Consider the following 1,652-nt stretch of genomic DNA (forward strand, 5'->3'; position numbering starts at 1 on the left):
CCATGTATGTGATTCTATATCAAGCATGTAATATATCACATGTGTGTGTACATGTCCTTCCCATGTTTACTTCCTCGATCTGCTCAGTAATGTTCCCCTTCCATTCACAGATTCAGGTCGGGGTGGAGTTTGAAGCCAACACTCGCCTTCAGGAAACTTCCTTTGCTTTCGGCTACCACCTGACCATCCCCAAAGCCAATGTGGTCTTCAAGGGTTCTGTGGACAGTTCGTGGTGCGTGGGGGCTGTGCTGGAGAAAAAATTGCCCCCTCTACCCATCACACTGGCCCTGGGGGCTTTCATGAATCACTGGAAGAACAAATTTCACTGCGGCTTTAACATTATGGTGGGATGAGGCCGGGCCGGTGCGGGGCCACTGTCCAGTGGGACCCCAATTTCTGTACCGGTGAGCCCACAATCCAGATCCTGTGCTGAGCTCAGCATTTGTGGCTCTGGTGACGTAATGATCAGTATTCTGAGGAGGGACTAATGGCGGACTAACCTGACCCATTTGGGAAGATGTTCTGTGGCTCTTCTTACCAATAAATGAGTCAACCCACCTGAAAGTTATTCGCTGACCCACCAGCGTTTGCATCTCTCTGGAATTTGATGCAAAGATGGCTACAGCCCAAGCTCCGCCCATCTCTGGTGGCCAACAGGAAGCCAAGCTAGAAGTCTCACTCCTGATGCTTCATCGTCCCTAATCTTAATTGAATAAAGCATCCAGCCAATAGAATGAGAACCCTTGTAATAGCTACAGGAGGTGGGCGGAGACTTGGGTAAAATAAGGTCCCACCCACTTCAAGCTCCCCTATACTGGAGGTGGGTGGGGCCAAAACCTTACAGATGGGGGTGCAGTGCTCGCCCCCTACTTTATTATTAGCAAGAGAAGAAGCTAGCATTCAATTTGGCTTTTTGATATTTGTCCCAAATTGAGCGTTGGGTGATCTGTTCTTATAAAGTTTTTTTGGTTTGAATGCTGTACACTATTCTTCCTCCTCTCCTTCTATTGGTGAAAATAAAAGTGGGGGAGGTGTTTCAGTGAAAATTGACCACACCCACTGAAGAATTATGGTCTTCAGTTTTCTTTGCTGCCCTCTGGTGGGAGATGTCATGAATTACAAGGAGCACAGCACTAATAGGAACAAGACACACACTATTGTTCTCAGGCCTTCCTGTCTCAGGGCCTCCTCCTCCTCCTCTGCTGGTGTCCCCACCTGCCTATAACCCCTAAAACCGTCATAGCGTTCTCGACACCCCCCCAAGACTTTAACTACGACTTCATCATTCCATGGATGTTAATCTGTTTGGCCCATTGGAGGCGCCATTCATATTTATAAAATGATTTACACACCTGTACGTGCTTTCGATTTAATTTTTTTTTTTATTCTAGATTGTGCTTTGTTCTAAGTGCTGTGTGACTGTTGTGTATTTTTCAGGGAGCAGGGAATATCTTCAGGATCTGAGCCCCTTCATGCTCTGGATGGTATTTTCACAGCTTCTTGTGGCGACACCAGTGGCTCATGTCTGCCTGATGTGTGTTGTATGTAATCCTGGATCTGACGCTCATCGGTCAGGGTGACAACACAGGACCACAATTGGGAGATAGGATCGAGCGTTGTCACACTATTACAGGAAGTGCTTTTTTTTCCAT

The 1,652-nt window shown here is 47.1% G+C and overlaps 1 protein-coding gene across 1 annotated transcript in view; it reads left to right on the plus strand.

Annotated features, from left to right (window-relative positions):
- The window catches only part of TOMM40L (translocase of outer mitochondrial membrane 40 like), a 7,109-nt gene extending 5,752 nt beyond the window's left edge, over nt 1-1,357 (plus strand). Inside the window, exon 9 of the mRNA XM_072427421.1 lies at nt 111-1,357. Within this exon, the coding sequence (XP_072283522.1) occupies nt 111-353 (243 nt within the window). The 3' untranslated portion in view covers nt 354-1,357. The remainder of the gene's footprint in view (nt 1-110) is intronic.
- The last annotated feature ends 295 nt before the right edge of the window (nt 1,358-1,652 follow it).

Source organism: Pyxicephalus adspersus, chromosome 12 (genome assembly GCF_032062135.1).
Source record: "Pyxicephalus adspersus chromosome 12, UCB_Pads_2.0, whole genome shotgun sequence".
Lineage (NCBI taxonomy): Eukaryota > Metazoa > Chordata > Amphibia > Anura > Pyxicephalidae > Pyxicephalus > Pyxicephalus adspersus.